Source organism: Vulpes lagopus, chromosome 10 (assembly GCF_018345385.1).
Source record: "Vulpes lagopus strain Blue_001 chromosome 10, ASM1834538v1, whole genome shotgun sequence".
Lineage (NCBI taxonomy): Eukaryota > Metazoa > Chordata > Mammalia > Carnivora > Canidae > Vulpes > Vulpes lagopus.
Window position 1 is genome coordinate 74,524,695 of NC_054833.1, and position 20,378 is coordinate 74,545,072.

Here is a 20,378-nt window from a genome sequence, read left to right on the forward strand (position 1 = left end):
GAAACGACAAATACCCACCATTTGCTTCAACGTGGATGGAACTGGAGGGTCTTATGCTGAGTGAAATAAGTCAATCGGAGAAGGACAAACAGTGTATGTTCTCATTCATTTGGGGAATATAAATAATAGTGAAAGGGAATATAAAGGAAGGGAAAAGAAATGTTGGGAAATATCAGGAAGGGAGACAGAACATAAAGACTCCTACCTCTGGGAAATGAACTAGGGGTGGTGGAAGGGGAGGAGGGCGCGTGTTGGAGGGGAATGGGTGACGGGCACTGAGGCGGACACTTGACGGGATGAGCACTGGGTGTTTTTCTGTATGTTGGTAAATTGAACACCAATAAAAATTAATTAAAAAAAAATCTTGAGAAAATCTTCAAAGTGAATCTCCATGATTTTTTTTCTTTTTGAAAGAGAGAAAGAGCGTGGATGCACGCAAGCATGGGGGTATACACAGGGAGAGAAAGAATCTTAAGCAGGCTCCACACACAGAGCAAAGCCCAAAGCAGGGCTTGATCTTACAACCCTGAGATCATGACCCAAGCCAAAATCAAGAGTTGGACACTTAACTGACCAAGCCACCCAGAATCCCCTATGATACTTTATGATCACAGGGTACCTTATTTAAACACTGAGGGCTTTAGGGGCAGCCCAGGTGGCTCAGTGGTTTAGTGCCGCCTTCAGCCCAGGGCCTGATCCTGGAGCCTGGGATTGAGTCCCGCATCGGGCTCCCTGCATGGAGCCTGCTTCTCCCTCTGCCTGTGTCTCTGCCTCTCTCTCTCTGTGTCTCTCATGGATAAATAAAATCTTTTTTTAAAAAAAGTTAATTTAAGGTTTGTGCAACTGATTTTTTTTATGGCATGTAAAAAACTTGAATAACCTGGCTGACACAATTTATGCCATCAAAGTAGAAAGGCTTAGAAATAATGAGTATATCACTAATTGTATCTATAAGATAAATACACAACACAACAAGCATGTAAACAAGCATGTAAACAAGCATGTAAACATTCATAGTAAGAGTATACCACAATTAACAACTTTCAATCTTTATGAAGGAAAAATAATATACCAGCTAACACATACACGTTTTATGTATATCTCCTTTTCAGAGTGCTTACCATTTAAAAGTGACATATTAAATACTTAATATATTTTAATGCTATTTAATCACCAGGGGAAAAAAACTTATGGGAGAGATGGTATTATCTCTATTAATAGAAAAGGAAAACAAAGGTCAGACAATTTTGCAATAAATAATTTCCCCAAGACTATACAGGTACCAAATTCTAAGGCAGAATTTGAACCCATACCTGATTGAAAGCTTTAACTTCTGTGGTATAACTCAGGGGCTGGCCAACTTTCTAGAGATAGTACATATTTTAGGCTTTGTAGGCTCTATGGTCCCTGTTGCAACTAATGAATTCTGCTGTCTTCTATAGTTCAAAAGCACTAGAGATAATAAATAAATGAATAGGTGTGGCTGTGTTCCAATAAAACTTTATTTACAGAAACATGCGGCAGGTCAAATCAGGCTCATGGGCTGTCATTTGCTGAATCCTGGAATAAACGATTAATTTTAAATATGCTCACCCTGCGCCAAAAGTTTGCTGCTTACAAAATAAAAAAGTTGCTACTTTTTCCACTTGGTCAAGAAACTATCCTGTTACTTGACCTTTTACATGTTAACAATGTATAATTCGTATTACAGATTTGTTCAGAAACCACAAAAGAAGCACACAAAATGTCTGACTTAAAAAAAAAAAAAGACTGAGAACAGAAAAATAAACTCATCTACCCATTATTCTACTGCCACCCTCCCCAAGTACATAAATTCCTCATATAAGAACTTCTTTATGATTGTCGAAAAAATTTTTTTTCTAAGAAAAATCATTGCTCTAGCAGGAGAAAATATCCTTTTCTTATATACTATCACCACACACTATGTCGCCCATAAAGAGAACCTTCAAGTAATACTTGTAGATGATAGAATAATTTCATCTTCTTTAGTGAGCCACTGTTCCACAAGAATGCTTCCTTTATAATTGAATAGACTTGGCCATTCCCTCATGAATATTCACAAGGTTACATGCAAAAATAGCTTTTTCTACATCAGTTCAAAGAACATTTACTGACCATCTACAATGACCTAAGCTTTGACTATAGCAGAAACGGATTCCTAATGACCTAACCTTAACACAGCACCACAAAGCATAGTAAGAGCCAAAGGCACACATGGGAAGTGATTATTTAGGCATAAACTGAAAGAATTAAGAGCACAGACACATGATGAAAGTTATAGATTCCACAGGGACTGAAGAATGAGCAGCTAGTTTCTGTAGGTTCTGTGATCTGTGAAAACACAGATTATCTACCTGCCAAAATGATTCTTCTTGAAGAACAATCAAAACAGAGGACTAAGCAACTTGTGAATTATTATATAAATGTGCCTTGGCAATCAATCAAGTCCAATGTCTGTCACTGGAGGAACCAAAGCCTTTAACTTAATTTTGTACAGGAGCAGAGAGCTATTTTCAGAGATTTCTTATGACACAGATGAACAGCCATAACCAATGTAATTTTATTATTAGACCATCACTATGTGCATGTTTTAATCCTTGCAGGTATAATCAAAACATCTCCAAGAAACATCAGATGTATTCAAGCAAACACTTAGATGGGAAGCTAACAAACTGTCCATTAGAAAATTTAAAACAAAACTTATATAACTCACGATCTTTTGCTTTATGAGGCTGAAAGGTGCTACTTTCTCAATCCCAGAATGCTCTTGTATCTGCACTGGCTTTTGAAATACTGGAGGGATCAGATATTGAAAACCTGAAGCAGGTATAGGCAACACTGAGCCAAAACCCAAATGCAATTCAAAACATTTACCAAAGTGCTAATGCATTTCTATATCACCTAGGATGAACCTGAAAATATCAAAGGACTCAAAATATAATTTTAAAAAATTTCATCCAAGTATCTGATTAACCTTAGATACTCACCCATTCCCTTCTGGTTGGCATCAGGATACTTGCTATTTCTTTTCCAAATGTAGAAATTTTTCAGTAATGGAAGAGAAATTTGTTTATGCTCAAAAGCCTGATTCATGCTGTGCAGTGTGTGATGCCATAGTGATGTGTACCCTGAAGACTAATGGCACGTCTCCATTACTGTATTTTTCCCCAATTCAGCTTCATTTGGTTTGTGACTTTTTCTTTTAAATTGGAACTTTCAATATTAAAATGTGCTTTGCTGAAGAATGTGGTCAACATTTTTTTGGAATTCAAAACTTTAGTATGCTTTTTTTTTCTTTTTTGGAATTCAAATTACGTGTCTATTTATCCAATTATTGGAACAGAGGAGAGTAATGGATTTGTCTTTGCCAATGGAATGAATTACTTCACAAGATCTTTGAAAATATGTAAAGTTAAAATTTAGTAAAAGTATAGGCTTTGGAGTCATCTAGACTCCATCTATAAAATAACAAAACTTTAAAAAAGAAATACAAAATCATATGGATTGAATAATGTATGTAAAACATTCAGCACAGTGTCCAGAACATAAGTATTTAAAAAATTTAAAGAAATGAAACTGCAAATTTTATTTCAACTATTCGGAAATGTGATTTCAATGGGTTAGCTACCACTATAATTTCCTTTTCAGAAATAATAAATTTGTGAGCTTCCAGGTTTAGGATTCTTGCTCCTCTAAAATCTGGTCTTACTTTGTCCTTTCTGCTTTACTGCTTATAACATTTCTTTGCCTGAGTGGACTCCCACGTCATGAGCTACCATACTCCTGCCAATCCTATCAATTTCTCCACCCCAGGTTCTGCCAGAGGGACTTTGAGTCATTTTGTTTCTCCACCTATACGCATCTTCTCTTTTTAGGAAGATTATAAACTTCCTGAAGGCAGAGGTCCCATTGGTGTATTTCTCCTCTTGATCTTAGGAAGGTATCAAGCTCTAAAAATTTTTTATATCATCATAGTAACTGAGGTTATGTCATACTTCCACCAAGCCCTGAATAACACATTCCAAGCTTTCTAGAAAAAGGGTTTTGCTATCTACAAAATGGGAATAATATGACTGATTTGGCACAGATATATTCAGAATACACAATATGAATTCTTCACATTATTCAAGTATCTTAGAGTCCTGTCATAGCATCAATGTAAAGGAAAAGAGATAAAGTGAATATTTGTGCAAAAAAGCATATAACTATAGAAACATAGAAATGATATTTCTTACCTTCGCTATCCATTGTATTCACCAAAAAAGAGGTAGTTTCTCCACAAAAAAAACTTTATAGGATACTTAATTTTTGGTACACCACTTCCCTACTTCTAATTATAATACTCTCTTTGTTCAACATTGGATCAATTTTAATGATGAGTGTTTAACCTATTCTCATATGCAAACAGGAAATATTTTAAAGTGGCTTCTTTTAAAACCACCTATACCAAAGCAACATAAACTCATTTAAAATAACATATTTCCAAGCAAGTACAAAAAAAAAGAGTAAATTCTCTGCAGACTGAGGCCTCATCTTTTATTTATCATCCTATGTATAACTATTTGTAAAATATGCCAGAAAGAACCATGAAATAAAAGGATGCTTTTTAAATTACTGAATGCAGAGCAGGGAACATAATATAAAGACTATTACAAAGCATGTTTATACACATTTAAAGGTAAATAGAAACCTTTAATAAATATTGAATATGTTTGTTATGAAAATCATGAACAATTAATCCTGAGCAGGAGCACTGGAAAAGTAACTTAAACACATAAACATATGTCTATTCATGAGACACATTTACAGCTAATAAGATAAAAATATTTTCATATGTTATTTGAATAAAATGCAAAAGATACAGAAATTCCTACTGACTAGACATATTGTGTGCAACTTCTAGAAAACCCACTGTGGGGATTCATGAGGGTTCTACTGTGGTTTATGAAGCTGGACAATGGCAACTTTAAGCTGGTGACATAGAGATTAAGGAAATTATCAGGGATGACAGGTCACAGTGAGGAGACTAAAGCACTCACATATTTTTAATCTGGAGAAATAGATTTTTAAAATGAAACTCCTAAAAGAAAAAAAAAAAACACAAACTGCTCTAGGGAGTCTGAAGAAAAAGCAGGTAGGGTCTATCAATATTCAGGATCATTCCTATGGTTGCTGTGTCAATACAAGTTTGAGAAGTAGTATTGAAAAGAAGACCTTTAGACTAGTGAAACCAATTCCAACTATAAAATAAAAAGAAACCCAGTGAGGAGAGTTGTCATTACAGGGAATCTGTGACACATCCATATAAGGGCTAACATTTTCTCCAAATCAAAATCACAAAATCACAATACTAAATAGCTCAGGACTCCAACAATGAGATCTGCAGCAATTGTATTTTAGGCAAAGGAAAAGTTCTTGCTCAATTATTTTGACAGCACAGCCAAGAATAAGGTTTGCTAGCTTAAATCAGGTATGCAGTATATATCCTGCTATTGCAGTAGAAATAACCCAATTTGCGTGTGCACTGCTGAAAAAAAATGGCTGTAATATGATGTCTAGCTCTTTGAGTTTACAGTTGCCTCCCTTAGGCAATAATGCTCAGGTAAGGAGCACACCCCCCACCACCCCCGCCCCATGATGTCTAGATATTCCACATCTTACTTGGACAAAAAGCTCCATTAATAAAGTTTCTAAAAGTCAAGCAAAAACATACACCAAAGAGTATCCTAGGGTATGAAATTCTATTACCAATCTTACAATAATTTCAGGAACCGTGTGTTAACAAGGAAGTCCCTGATAATGCTTCCAAGTGCTGAGCCCCCACCCCTAATGAATTTGAATTTGTAGGTTTAGATGGATGTGACTTTGATCACGATTAGCAAATAACATTTAAGACGTTATTTTACAATTTCAAGAAAAGCAGCCTTTTGTTTACTCCTAGGACTCCTTAATGATATTCTGCTTTCATCTACCACAAAATGCTGAATGGTCAGTTTTTAATAATTTATCAGAATAACCTTGTTCTGATGTAAATCATCTTCCCTCTGTTGATTACGGTGAAGTCACAAATAACAACAATAATAATAAATGTCCAGGAGATCTACCTCTGAATTACAATTCTGAAGGGAGAGATATAGCACAGGAACACAGTGTTAAGAATTTTGGCACTGAAACTCACTAGTATATTCCTGACAGATAAACTGCTCTACTTTTCAAAAACATTACAGGGAAAATTCCAGCTACAATACACATGAAAGGACATTTCTGGAGGTTCGTTTCTAACACACAATTGCTTTGCACATGCATATGTACCCTCACTCTTTCACTAGAGATTAATGCCTTAGCTTACTATTGTTCCAACCTTTAAAACAATATTCTGCAGCAACACTATAACGGCTTCCGAATGCATTCCGAAAGAGCCACAGATCACACAAGCACAGATATCTTACCTGGGAAACCCCCTTGGACCATGGCTGTACCAGTGTTCCCTTCAGGGGATCTGCATTCCTGATAAACAGTCAGTGCTGGAAGCAGCTCAAATCCTCACCAGACTCTGTCCTCTCTCTCTTCTGCCGACCTTGGGCCTATTTTTTTTCTCCCCCTCAGATTTTATTCTCCTTAAGGGCAAGTTGTCAGTCTATTTCTATCACGAGAAACAATCAATTAAGCTAATTTCAAGCTACCAGTCAAGCTAACAGTCACATCTGTCAGTAGGTAAAAGCTGCCTAGAAAAGTATGCCGGGAGAAGCAAAAATCCCTGGTTTCCAACATCTGACCCTCGGATGCTTCACACTGCCGGCTGTGGCACTCAGTTACCCTGCTCACATCGGGATGATTGCTCTATTCCAGAGCAGAAGGCAATATAAACACAACCATTTATTTTGTGGCCAGCTTCAATTAATATCATTTTAATGACCCAATTTCCCTGAGAAATAGTTCAGCCCATTAGTTGCATCTTTCGAATGCGGATTAAAAGGAAACAGAGGTGGATTTTAGCCTATCTGAAGTGAATGAAACAGTCATCAACTTACTGTCTCCTTATTGCTCACATCACTGAATCATTTTTATAACAAAGAAACTGGTGAACTGCAGTGAACATGTGGTATCCCTGGTGAGATTCATTTGAGTCTCACTAACGTTTTAAATGTGCAGTCAAGATCCTGTTTAAGCAGTCAAGTCTTCAAGTTAGCTTTTCAGGGGGAAAAAATTATGAAAAGAATGGAAGCTTCAGAGAAATCATTAGAAAAATGATTGTGGTCTCCTTAACTTTTTAAAAATGCCTCAATGTACTTCCCACCTCCACCACAACAGAATAGAACCATATAGCCAATTGCAATTACTTCATGATTATCTATCAATTACTACTGTAATTGATAACCTTTCTTCCTGAAATGCAGAATACAAAGTCACCTACCTGATTATATGGATGAGTCATTTAAAATCAAGGACACCTAAACATAATTTAAATGCTTCTCAAAAGATCTTAAATAATACAATTTTTTATTTATAGTTACAATAAATACATCCAAATTCTATCAAAGGCTGAAGCTCTGGGAGTTTCCAGAATTAAAAATCCACTAAAAGAGAAAGCAACATTCACCTGTCTCCAGTGATAGGACCAGAATAAGAATCCTACTTTACTTTATTATAAAGATAAAGGGTTTGGAAAGGATAATCAAATATAGGAAATGAGAAAAAGAATTTACATAAAAACTAAAAAAATTAAAACTTTATTTCTTAATCTTTCCTCTCTGGTTTTGCATTGTCAACAACAAGAAACAAAAGGAGAGACCAAATAAATCCATATATCTAGGGAAATGAACACAGAAATATTGCTAGAAGCCACTAACAAATGATGTTTTTCCTGATTTGAGGTGAGCATTCTTTACATTTTTTAAATCCTTGATAATTGCTGTTGATTGTAGTGACATCTATTGGCAAGGTAGAGATCAACTAGAGTCCACAATGATACCAAAAAAAAAAAAACAAAAAAAACACAAAATTTAAACAAACAAACAAAAAAAACCCTACTAGTTGCTCAATAAATCTTTGTTGATCATGAGTCAGCTTCATGTTAAAAATTGGCATGGTGCACACAGGAAGACCCTGAAAGGGAAAGTTTAAATATGGCCCTGAACATCAAATGAGACCTAGACTCATTCTTGATCTTGCAAGATCTAATTCTGTGACTCTGGGCAAAGTAATCAGTTCAGGGGCAGGTGGTATCTTAGGATCCTTGTAAAATTAGACCAGATGAGTTTTAAGGTCCTGAAATCCCAGCACTATCAAGGAAGATATTAAGGATACTATTACTCCCTTCTTCAACGTGATTTGCTTTCTGGTCACCCTCCTCTTTTAACACAGACCTTTTTACAGTAAGTTTTAATTATCCTTTATAAATGTGATTCTTTAAAAACAATTTTATTTAGATATAATTGATGTATTATATTAGTTTTAGGTACACAACATGATATTTTGATACTTGTATATATTGCAAAATGATCATCACAATAAGTCAACATTTATTACCATATATTACTGCAAAATTGTGATGAAACTTTTAAGACCTGGGGATCCCTGGGTGGCTCAGCGGTCTAGCGCCTGCCTTCGGCCCAGGGCCTGATCCTGGAGTCCGGGGATAGAGTCCCACATCAGGCTCCTTGCATGGAGCCTGCTTCTCCCTCTGCCTGTGCCTCCGGCTCTCTCTCTGTGTCTATCATGAATAAATAAATAAAATCTTAAAAAAAAACAAAACAACTTTTAAGACCTATTTTTGGCAACTTTGAGATATACAATACAGGGCTATTAACAATAGTCCCCATGTGGTACATTATATCCCTAAGATTTTCTTTATAGCTGGAAGTTTGTACTCCTTCACCTAGAAATGTGATTCTTCAACTTAAAATTATGTTTAACTTTGAAATAATTTTAACAGGCCTTATTTAATAAAATTTACATATTAAATTCACCTGCTACAAGCATGTATTTCAATGATTTTCAGTTAGTTTACAGATTTGTGTAACTATCACTATAATCCTGCTTTAGAGCATTTCTACCACCCTCGAAAAATTCCATCAAGCCCAATCCCAGCCCCAAAGATAGGTAACCAATGACCTGTTTTTTAGAACTAAAAATCTGTTTTTTATGGACATCCTATGTAAATGTTATCATACGGTTGGTAGTCTTTTGCACTGGGCTTCCTTTACTAAGCATAATGGCTTACATACATATTTTGCTTTTTTATTGCTAAGCAGCATTCCACTGTATGGATATATATTATGTCTACCAGTTGATGGACATTTGGCTAATCTTGTTTTGAATTATTATGAATAATGCTTCAATGAACGTCTGTGTAGGAGTCTTTGTGTGGACATATGTTTTCATTTCTCTTGGGTATATACCTAGAAGCAGAATTGTTAGATTATATGACAAACTTATGTGTAACTATTTTTTTTAAAGATTATATTTATTTATTCATGAGAGACAGAGAGAGAGAGAGAGAGAGAAAGAGAGAGGCAGAGACACAGGCAGAGGGAGAAACAGGCTCCATGCAGGGAGCCCCATGCGGGACTCGATCCCGGGACTCCAGGATCACGCCCTGGGCTGAAGGCAGGCGCTAAACTGCTGAGCCACCCAGGTGTCCCTGTTTAACTATTTTTGAGAGAGAGTATGCATGTACAGGTGCACACATGCACTAGGGAGGGAATGGGGAGAGGAGTAGAGAGAGAGGGAGAGATAGAATCTTAAGCAGGCTCCCTGCCCAGCCTGGAGCCCAACATGGGGCTCAGTGTCACAATCCTGATATCATGACCTGAGCTGAAATCAAGAGTCGGACGCTTAACCAACTCAGCCATCAGGCGCCCCATGTTTAACTTTTTAAGAAATAACCAAACTATTTTCCAAAATGGTTATACCCATTTTACATTCTCACCAGGAATGTATGAGGGTTCTAGTTGTAGCGCCCACCTTTTTCTTAAAACCATTTTTGTGAATGTGTAGTGGTTTTGTTTTGTTTTTTTTTTTTTTAATTTTTATTTATTTATGATAGGAACACAGTGTGAGAGAGAGGCAGAGACACAGGCAGAGGGAGAAGCAGGCTCCATGCACCGGGAGCCCGACGTGGGATTCGATCCTGGATCTCCAGGATCGCGCCCTGGGCCAAAGGCAGGCGCCAAACCGCTGCGCCACCCAGGGATCCCTGTGTAGTGGTTTTGATTTGTATTTCCCTAATAAAAATGTTGAGCATTTTTATGTGCTTATTAGCCATCTATCTATCTTCTTTGGTGAAATGTTATTTCGGTTTTGTCCATTTTTAAAAATTGGGTTGTTTTCTGGTTGAGCTGTAAGACAAAATGTTCTTTTCTTCCAAATGTTTTTGTTATACAAAATTCAAGTGGATTAAACAAATTTGAAAGTAGATTCTCCTCAAAATTCCCTTCTCAAAGTAGTTGCTATACATACTTTTGTACTTTTTTCAATTAAAAAATACTAAGGATTCTGCAAAATTCAGCTTTGGCTTTAAAATGTGACTAAATTTTGTGATTCAGCATTGGCTTCTGGAAAGCCAAAGATCTGAAAGACCTTGGAGGTCACTCAGGTCCCTCTGAACTCATGCAAGATCAGTGATCCCTGGACAGCATGGATTAACAATATAAAATAAACTGTGTATTAATGGCAATAACTCAAAGTTGACGTTTTGATTTACTGTTAATTCCTAGGTTAGAATTCTTGATGTAACTTTGAGTGAAAAATTTATGTGCCTGATATGTTGAAATCCTCTCATTTGACTGAAGAATAGATGTTCATTACTAGAAGAGTAACCTACTACAAATAATTAAAGATAAGGATGAAAGCTGCTAACATTTTGTATTAAAAATTGAAATTTTCTAAAAGATTAAGTAGGAAAATATATTAACAGTTAATGTGAATATCAAGAAAATTAACTCTGTGAAGAACATTGTGACCTTTGTAAATCAACAAGTTCATAAATATTTAAATACTACTAGGAAGAATAAGAGAGATTAAGTCATGTCATAAACTTTGGAGGATTGTTTGGCAAGCTAGCACTCATATTAAAGTAATCTTTGAAAGTTATATATATATATATTTTACTATATATATATATTTAAAAGATTTTATTTATTTATTCATGAGAGACACAGAGAGAGGCAGAGACACAGGCAGAGGGAGAAGCAGGCTCCACGCACGGAGCCCGACATGGGACTCGATCCCAGGACTCCAGGATCACGCCCTGGGCTGAAGGCGACGCTAAACAGCTGAGCCACCGGGGTTACCCTGAAAGCTACATTTTTAATTCTCCTATATATTTTCCCACATTGAGAGCAATGAAGTAAAAGTAAAATGTCAATCCTGCAATGGTAAAAATTCCATCGGAAGAAAAATATTACAAAGTCATAAGCAAATACTTCTATGATAATTCTACTTTGAGTCCAAAGAAAATAAAGAGTAGAAAGAGGAAAACACTCAAGAAAAAGGAAGTACTTCAAAATGCCTTTCTCTTCCAGTGGTCTCAACTGAAAGTGGAAGAGTAACAGCGTCACAGCACATAATGGTGATCAGAGAGTAGCCCAGTTGTACAGAGTTGTTTAATGATAATGTTAAAAAACTGGTAAACATTTAAAAAATTAAGCTATGGTAAGTTGTAGTAGAATTTTAATATATACATATGTGAGAAATTTTATTCTTTTTTTTTTTTTAATTTTTAAAGTAGGCTCCATACCTAGTGTGGAGCCCAACATGGTGCTTGAACTCACTACCCTGAGATCAAGACCTGAGCTGAGATCAAGAGTTGGACACTTAACCAACTGAGCCACACAAGGGCCTGCAGAAATTTCATTCTGTAGTGGCAATATTTGGCAAACACTGAAGAAGGTTTTAGTACTACTGACAATAATAAAGAGTAGTAGCCAATATCTCTGGAATACTTGATATGTGTCACTTCCTATATAAGGGTTTTATACACATTATCTCTTCTAGGCTCTCATAGCAACTCAGTGAAAGGAGTACTATTAGTATCTCCATCTGATTCAAGTCAGATGACTACAAATGTTTAAAGACTAAGTGACTTAATCAAGGTTTTTTACATATTACTTAAATATAACATACACTGCTGGGAACCCTGGGTGGCGCAGCGGTTTATAAACGCCTGCCTTTGGCCCAGGGTGCGATCCTGGAGACCCGGGATTGAATCCCACGTCGGGCTCCCAGTGCATGGAGCCTGCTTCTCCCTCTCCCTATGTCTCTGCCTCTCTCTCTCTGTGACTATCATAAAAAAAAAGGAAAAAAAAAACCATACACCGCTATAAGTGCCGTTAGCGAAAAATGCAGCAGGACACATCTTTGTAGGTACATACACATATACATATACAGACACATCTATTCACATCTATTCACATGGGCAATGAATCCCTTAGGCTATTTCACTGGAAGCTGAATTATCCAATCAAAGAACATGCACATTTAAATTTCTTAACTGTGCTGCCAAATGGGTCTCCAGAAAGTGATACAGGAATTCATATTCCTGCAAACAGTAAATAAGTACTTCTATTTTTCTACAACCTCTCCAACAATGAGCAATATTAATTATGTTTTTTAATTAATAATTGTAATTAATAGTTTAATTAATTTAAATTTAATTAGTTTTTAATTAATAATTAATAACATATTAATTGTGTTTTTATGTTAAAATCCTAAGTTATCTGGTAGGTAAAAAAAATCTGATTAATTTACATATCTCTCATTATCAGTAAGGCTGAGAAGACTTTTCCTATATGTTGTGCAAATCTAGTTCTTGTTACACACTGTCTGATCTTTGCTTTTCTATTGATGTACATGTCTTTTTCTTCTGACATGTATATATATTTACGTATACATATATACATATTTTTTATTATCTCCTACTTTTCATACTCTATTTTTTATACATGGGTAAATTATTTCTACATCAGGATATAAATTTTGTTGGAGAATGACCAAGAACATTTTGAATATTTATTGGTAGTCATATTGTTTAAAGACATATTTATTGTTATAATTGTTTTCAATTTTTATGTAAGCAAACATGATTTTTTTCCTTTATAGTGTTAGTATAACAATATGAAAGGCCTTTCCTTGTACCAAGATTATGGTTTTCTAAATCCTCCATAGACTTTTTATAGTATTATTATGGTTTCAGCTTTTAGAAGCAAACAATATTCAAAATTAAATTCTAATTTTATATTTCCCCCCTAATTATCATATACCCCATCATTCATTGAATAATCAATCCTATTTCTATTTTTTTTAAAGATTTTACTTATTTGAGAGATAGAAAGAAAGTGAGAAAGAGCACAAACGGGGTGGGGGGAGGGAGAAGCAGTCTCACTGCTGAGCAGGAAGCCCAAAGCGGGACTCGATTCCAGGACCCCGGGATAATGACCTGAGCCAAAGGCAGATGCTTAACCGACTGAGCCACCTAGGCACCCCTATTTCTGCTATTTCAAAAAAGAACACTGTTTATGTTCTAAATTCTTGATACCTAGGTTTATTTCTAGACCATTTTTATTTGCAAATACAAAACGGATTTAATGAATTATATAGTAATGTGAATTATATCCCAAAAAAGCTCTTATTTTCTAAAAAGGCAACCCCTCTAAACTTACAAATATTGTGACTCTGAATAATTTGCTAATATATCACATTTCAGATGGTCTTAGCTAATATTATCCAATCTTTGAAAAAATGAAATAAAACAAAGTAAAACACAAAAATGCAAGATGTTAGTAATCTAATTTTTATTTGCATGGTGTAACTCATAGGATAATTTTATTATGCTTCATAACCCGAATATATGCTTTTTAACAAATATTATATAACATATTAAAGTATTAAAAAAACAGCTTTAAGAGGCCTTCAGTATGTAGTTCCATTCACATCTTTGCTATACCACTTAAAAGCCAAGTGTCAAAGAAGTCAATTATATTCTGAGTTTCTAGAACCTAATATGCATCAAGAGACATGTCTTTGTATGATTTCCACTGTTTCTTTATGATCACTTTCTTAAAGGTTACAAAAAAGTCATTCCAAAAACCTTCTGCTCCCTGATGTTTAAAAATGTTGTTGAAAGAATGAATACCAACAGGTTAGGAAAACCTGGTGAAGTAAAAGCAATTAATATCTGGGATCAAAAGTGAACAAAGCAGGACTTTTTAGAGATAGTAGCTTCTCTCCTTAGGGATCAATACTTTTACATAAGGTGAGGGGTGACATACTAGGAGAGAGAAGGCAAGCTGTTCTGGACAGAAGGCTCTGAAACTAGACAAATGGTGGAGCTCAGTGGAAAGGAGATCTCTAAAGCACTACAAGCACACCTGGATTTTCATCACACTCCCACCATCATATGCAAGTCACATACCCTCAGTCATTAACTTGGCCAAAATACTGAGTTTCTATACTGTGCCAGGCCAAAACAGAGAGGATTCATAGACTCATGGAACTTGGAGGATCGAGAAAGATATTAAACTAATAATCACATAAATAATCACATTTTGTTAAGTGCTATAAAAAAATACAAGAATATTTATTAGAATAAGGAGGCCAATAAGGAGGCCAGGTTTTCCAAAGAAGGTGAGATTAAGCTGAAATCAGCAGAAAAGATAAGATCTCCTTTCAAAGACTCTAATGTAAATCAAATGAGAAAGCATTTAAATGCTTGGAGAAAATGTCTGACACAGTAGGTACTCACTAAATTGTGATTACAACAATCTAGTTATTAAAATTGTGGCAACAAAAATGCAAAGGAAGCTACAAACATGGGAGAGATTGAGAATGAAGATTAATCTAGGAAGAGAAATAAAAAACAGAAGTGAAGTATTAGTTTGGGGTAAGGACTTTATGAAAAATTGAGAATTTAAGGAAAAAGGTCAGCCTTCAGGAAGAAACACATTTGGTTTTGCACAAAAGATTTAAAGTGCTAGTGGAAAAAAGACATTGTGTATGTTTGTGTGTGTGTGTGTGTGTGTGTGTGTGTGTATTAAATACATACATATATATATATTTTTTAAAGATTCATTTGTTTCAGAGAGCATGGGGAGGGGCAGAGGGAGAGGTTAGAAGGGAAGCAAACACCTCGATGAGCACAAAGCCAGGATGCGGTACTTGATCTCACTCTGAGATCATGACCTGAGCAACATCAAGAGTTGATGCTTAACCAACTGACCATGCCACCCAGGAGCCCCAACGTGGTATATTTCCAACAGCCAACTGGAACCAGGTCAGGTAAGAGATAAGAGAGAGGTTATGGCTAAAAATGAAGATTTGAAAGTCATCATGTGATAGTGAACTGAGTGACACTTCATGCCCTCAGTGATCCTGAACTTTTGACAAGACCTTACAAATTTAAGTATTAAAGATTATTAGCATAAAGTGAAGTCTGAAGTTCTGCACCATTGGTAACCTCCCTTTGACAAATCCTGCAGGACTGATAAATGGTAGTTTTTCAACAGCTAGGCATTTATGTAGATTATAAATCTTAATTAAAATTTAAGCACTTTTTGTTCAGTTGATGGATACAGACTTCCTATAATTAGACAGCAAGATGTCATGAATTATGTCCAACTATGGAAGATAAGGGATCTATGATGCAAATATCTATCATATACCACTTTCTATGCTATTTGTAACATTTAATTCTAACAAACTTTACAATCATTATTTTATCAAGTATTCCTTTTCTTCTTATCAGTTATATATTGCTAAGTTCAGTGATTACTCCCATGATTCTAACCTCCTCAACCTCTCAGTATCATCCCACATTTGGCTACTGAAGTTCAGTGACAAAACCCTTCTTGAAACACGTTCTTCTTTTAAACAGCCTAAGTCCACAGTCTCATGGAAATGTTTTATGCTAGGATGCTCCTCTGTTGGTCCACAAAGCTCATGCTGGGTTTGCTTCCCAAAGTAATAGTTAGTTGCTTTCTACACATCACGCCTAAGCAAACTCACCACCTCCTATGATTTTGAATACCAGCTAGATCAATGGTTTCCAGAATATGATCTCTGGAAGGGAAGTACCACCATCGCCTGGGAAATTATTAGAAACTATCCAGTCCTCGCAGATGTAAAAAAATCAGAAATTAGGAGTGGGCCCAGCAACTAGTGCTTTAACAAGCTCTTTTGTTGCTTTGGATGAGCTCTGAAGTTTGAAAACCAGAGCTCTAGACTAGTGCTTTTCACACTGCATGTTGAGACTCATTAGTCAGTCAAGCAATAAACTGACTTACAAACAGCATTTTAAAAAATGAAACAGGGGTGCCTGGGTGGCTCTGTCAGTTAAGCTCTGCCTTCAGCTCAAGTCAAGATTCCAGGGTCTTGGGATCAAGCCCTGCATGGCTTTGGGCTCCCTGCTCAGATTGCTTCTCCCTGTCCCTGTCTCTGTACCTGTGCCTCTGCCACTACCCCCTGCTTGTGCTTTCTCACTCTCCCTCGCAAATAAATAAATAAAATCTTAAAAAAAAAAAAATAGAAAAACAATAACATTCTTCATATGTTATAAAACTAAGTAGTATTAAAAAAACAGTAGTATTCTGTGAAACCTTTTTTTAAAATTATATATGCATGTAAGTCATCTATACTTCATTGTTAAGTAAAATATATAGGTTACTATGGATCACAATCTGAAAGAAAAAATCTGACCTATAGGAACATCTTAAGCCAGCTGTTCGTATGTCTGGTTCCTTCTGGTCACTTTGGCCTTATCTTGGCCTTTCTTTCCTATTCCACTTAATGTCGACTCCTCCAAAGCATTTATTCTCACACTATGCTATTTTATTTTATTTAAACTATTTATCAATATTTTAACTATCTTATTGTTTATAATCTTTCTCTCTGCTGGAATATAAGCTAATATGAAGAGAGATCTTGTGCCCTGCTGTGTTCTTCCCAATACCTAGAACAATGTCTGCCCACCTATAATATCCACTCAATAAACATTTTCTGGCAGGATGGAGTTTATGAATAAGTAACTTACCAAAGTTCCCCCAAATCCGATTTTAACTGTACTTTAAAATTCTATGTATCCCATGTCTATGATCTAATACAATCACCACTTCCTGATGGGCCTAGGGCTTGGATTCCTGCTATCCCCTTCAAAGTCCTGGACCATGGGAGAGTTAGAAAATCATCCCTTCACAACTGTAAAAAGAAATAGTTAGTTTTGTGACAATAAGAATCTGATAAAACAGTGAACCGATCTACTCTTAATTTTGGATAGAGGAGCGGAGCACTCATTTAACAAGAGTTAAGAAACAAAGAAAAAGTCATGGGATCCCTTTCACAAAGAAATGTAAGAAAGCTAGAGGCTAGAGGTGTATGCTCACCTAGAGAAATATAAGAAAGCTAGAGAAATATAAGAAAGCTAGAGGCTAGAGGTGTATGCTCACCTACATTTGAAATGTGAACTACCTAATAAATACTCCATACAGTTCAAACTCTTCTAAAAAAGAGGTTAACAGTGAATTCAATGGCAGTAAAATGGGAAGGGAAAAGTATGCTAGGAAGGAAAAAATTAGGGAGCAAAGACAAATGGGAAGCCATACTCACAGCTCAAACATATTTGCTAGTGAATCTGTGAAATGTTATAGTTAGAAGATGATTTAGAATTAGAAGTGTTTTTCTGCCTGCAGTGTAAATCGGTGTCTTTCCTGAACCCCATGAATGCTGTGAATGTGTTTGTGCACATGTGTGAACACACATGTACATGACTGGACCTCTCGGGAGGGTGCTGCTACTATTCTATCCTACGGCCTCAAAGTGATATTCACTAGATATCCCCAAGTCCTTTGTACAGACCTCTGCAATAGTAGATGAGATTTAACTAATGGGAAGTATAGATGAGAGTGTAGGCTCTAGAGCCAGAGTATCTGGGTTTAAATTACATTTCTACTACTTTCTCACTGTGTAACCTTGGACATATTCCTTAATTTCTCTGAGCCTCAGTTTCTTTGTTCGTATAATTAGAGACCTCACAGGTCAGTATGTTGACTGAGTTAATAATACATAAAGGCCCGGCACATGGACATCAGTGTTGACAGCTATCACAGTCCTTATACCAAGCTCCTCATATGCTTTTCTGCTCATATCCTAACAATCCTATGAGGAAGGTTATCACACTCATCCCTTCCCCCTAGGGAAGTGTGTGAGCCATGAAGGGGTTAATTAACTTGTCCATGAATTCACAACTAAATGGAACTAGAATTAGAACACAATCTTAGTCACACACCTAAACCAGATTTCCTAGCAACTATGCAAATATGGGCATTCTAGCATCCCAGAAATTATGAATAACCAACGAGGTATCTCTACTGTGCTGCAGCTGTCCTAATACCTGTATCAGAACAAGGGATTATGTAACACGTGTGCATACACATATCAATCATGTCCATCATGTGTAACTCTGAAAGAGAGGTTGAGAACCAAGGCACTATAGCATATTTATCAAATTTTGTTCCGACACTTTTGTATCCTCCCTTCCAGGTTGGTGACCCCAACAAGAAAAAAGGAGCTATGTTTTATTTATTTCATAACAGACTTACTTAACACTGTTAGTAAAAAGCAGTTGGCTTTCAACAAAGATTTGCTGAATAAATGAAGAAAATAATGCATAAATCGTTCTATAAAACGAAAGTGCAAATCAATTTTTTATGAAGCCAATTAAATGATTATAAACATATCTATTTATATTTAAACTTACATACCTAACTACTAAATTTAGAAAAATATCAAGTTATAAAATCAACATAATAATTATTAGTAAGAGCTATAAGAATACTTGTTGAAATTTCACTATGTGGCAGGCTAAAGGCTCTATCACCTTATTTTAATCTTTCCAACACCCCTCTCTAAAGGTAGAAACATGATTTTTATAGAAGAAGGCATGCTGAAGGTCATACACTAAGAAGTGCGACAGCCAGAATTTTAACTCTTTCGTTATCTATATCAAATTCTTTTTCTAAATTGTGAAGGGAACAAGATTATTTTTAAAAGAACATATGTATACTTATTTCATAAACTATTAAACCCATCCATTTAAATATATAATCCTGTAGATTTTACTATATTCACAAAATGTGCAATCATCATCACAATCTAATTTTAGGGTATTTTCATCCCCCAAAAGAAATTCTATGTAAAATAGCAATCAGATCTAACTATACTTCACATGCGTAAAGAAATGCAAATTCTTTTAAATAAAGCCTCCATTAAATATATGTATGAATGTATATTTGATACAGCTAATGCAAAGAAAATTATGAAAGGAATTCTAAAGGAGAAAATATGACTTGGTGGCTTTTCTAATTTTGCATTAGCAACATCACCATCAATTTGAATACAGCAAATAATCAAGAGCTGACATCCACATCTAACTCGGATTACTGTAGGCCAAACTGCAAGTTAAAGGACTTCTTAGCATTCCTGCATTCATAGCCAAATAGTAAAACTAGGAGGAAATATAGATAAAATAGTTTAAGGCCTTTGATTATTTGCTGTATATTAGTGTAAAGGAGGAAACTTTAAGAAAATAAAGCCACAAAAGTTAAGGAGATGCAACATTTCCTTTTCAGCAATATACGCTTATACACATTTTCAAAGAACCTACAGCCTTGCATTTGATAATTGACAATACTTCCGAAAGCACAATTTAATAAATTCTGCATTCACTTCAAATAATGAAAAGAAACTCACTGTTAGTAAATGCATATTCTTCTTCATTTTCATCACTGTCATCAGACGGAGCTTTGTAAAGAGGTGGCAGTTTCATTGGAGGTGGAGGAGTTCCTTGTCTCTGGAAATGCAAAATTTGAGAGAAGGGTTAATTGACTTTGCACAATCCTCATCCTCAACGACAAACAGGATAAAAAGATAACCTGGAAATATTTTGATTGCATCCAACTTCAGTCACATAACAAGGATTGTAAAACAATTTATTTTCTTATATTTATTTTGTAAGTGACTCTGTGATGTAAGCACACCACTACAGCAAACAGGAATTCAAAAGCACAGCATTTAAGACTGTTGACCTACCTGGAATAATGTATTCCTTTCCCCAGTGAGAAAGCCAATTATATATATTTTATTTACAGTATTATGAACCAAATAATCCAAATGAAAGACATTTTAACATAAATGCAAAAACTATCCACTGTATTAATTCTACATTTACACTGTTCATTCAATTGTAGAAGGTACAGATTTCATTCTTTAAAAAAGAGTTGAAAAAAATAGTTGAAATACCAACGTTTTCTAAGAAAATATTCATCTGTAACTTAGAGTCAACACACATTTTACTGTTTTAAAAAAGA

General features: G+C 35.5%; 1 protein-coding gene across 5 annotated transcripts in view; it reads right to left on the reverse strand.

Annotated features, from left to right (window-relative positions):
- Positions 1-20,378, reverse strand: part of PATJ (PATJ crumbs cell polarity complex component) — a 359,628-nt gene that overhangs the window by 178,473 nt on the left and 160,777 nt on the right. For all 5 annotated transcript variants that reach the window (XM_041770677.1, XM_041770680.1, XM_041770678.1 and 2 more), the window contains exon 27: positions 19,762-19,861. In XM_041770677.1, coding sequence (XP_041626611.1) covers positions 19,762-19,861 — 100 coding nt within the window. The remainder of the gene's footprint in view (positions 1-19,761; positions 19,862-20,378) is intronic.